Source organism: Haliaeetus leucocephalus, unplaced genomic scaffold, assembly GCF_000737465.1.
Source record: "Haliaeetus leucocephalus isolate CR32 unplaced genomic scaffold, Haliaeetus_leucocephalus-4.0 Scaffold150, whole genome shotgun sequence".
In the NCBI taxonomy this organism is placed as follows: Eukaryota; Metazoa; Chordata; class Aves; order Accipitriformes; family Accipitridae; genus Haliaeetus; species Haliaeetus leucocephalus.
The window spans coordinates 2,063,736-2,064,062 of record NW_010972586.1 but is presented as its reverse complement, the minus strand read 5'-3'; the positions used below and the strand labels follow the sequence as shown (position 1 = coordinate 2,064,062).

Sequence of the window (327 nt, the reverse complement as noted above, 5' to 3'; positions counted from 1 at the left end):
GCGGCGCGGCGCGGCGCGGCGGGGGGGGGCGGGCCGGGATCGGGGGGCTCTTACCGTACTGGAAGTAGCCGGTGCCGTAGCCGGGCCTGTACCTGCTGCCCTGGCGGGGCCTCTCGTAGGTGTCGTAGTAGTTGTAATAGGGGTTATCGTCCGTGTACTTGTAGGGGTTGTAGGGGTCGTCTCCTACCATGACATCGTCCCGCCCGGGTCTGAAGCTGCTGAGGGGCGGCAGGCCGCCGGCTCCGGTGCTGCTCCGGTTGCCGTCGGTGCCGGTGCCGCCGGCGGGGCTGGTGGGTCGCGACGCCCCCGAGGAGGCGCTCCCGGCCG

The 327-nt window shown here is 72.5% G+C and overlaps 1 protein-coding gene across 1 annotated transcript in view; it reads right to left on the bottom strand.

Annotated features, from left to right (window-relative positions):
* LOX (lysyl oxidase) overlaps positions 1-327 on the bottom strand; it is a 19,859-nt gene that overhangs the window by 7,185 nt on the left and 12,347 nt on the right. The window contains 2 exon segments of the mRNA XM_010561701.1: positions 55-220; positions 222-317. Of these exon segments, the coding sequence (XP_010560003.1) occupies positions 55-220; positions 222-317 (262 nt within the window).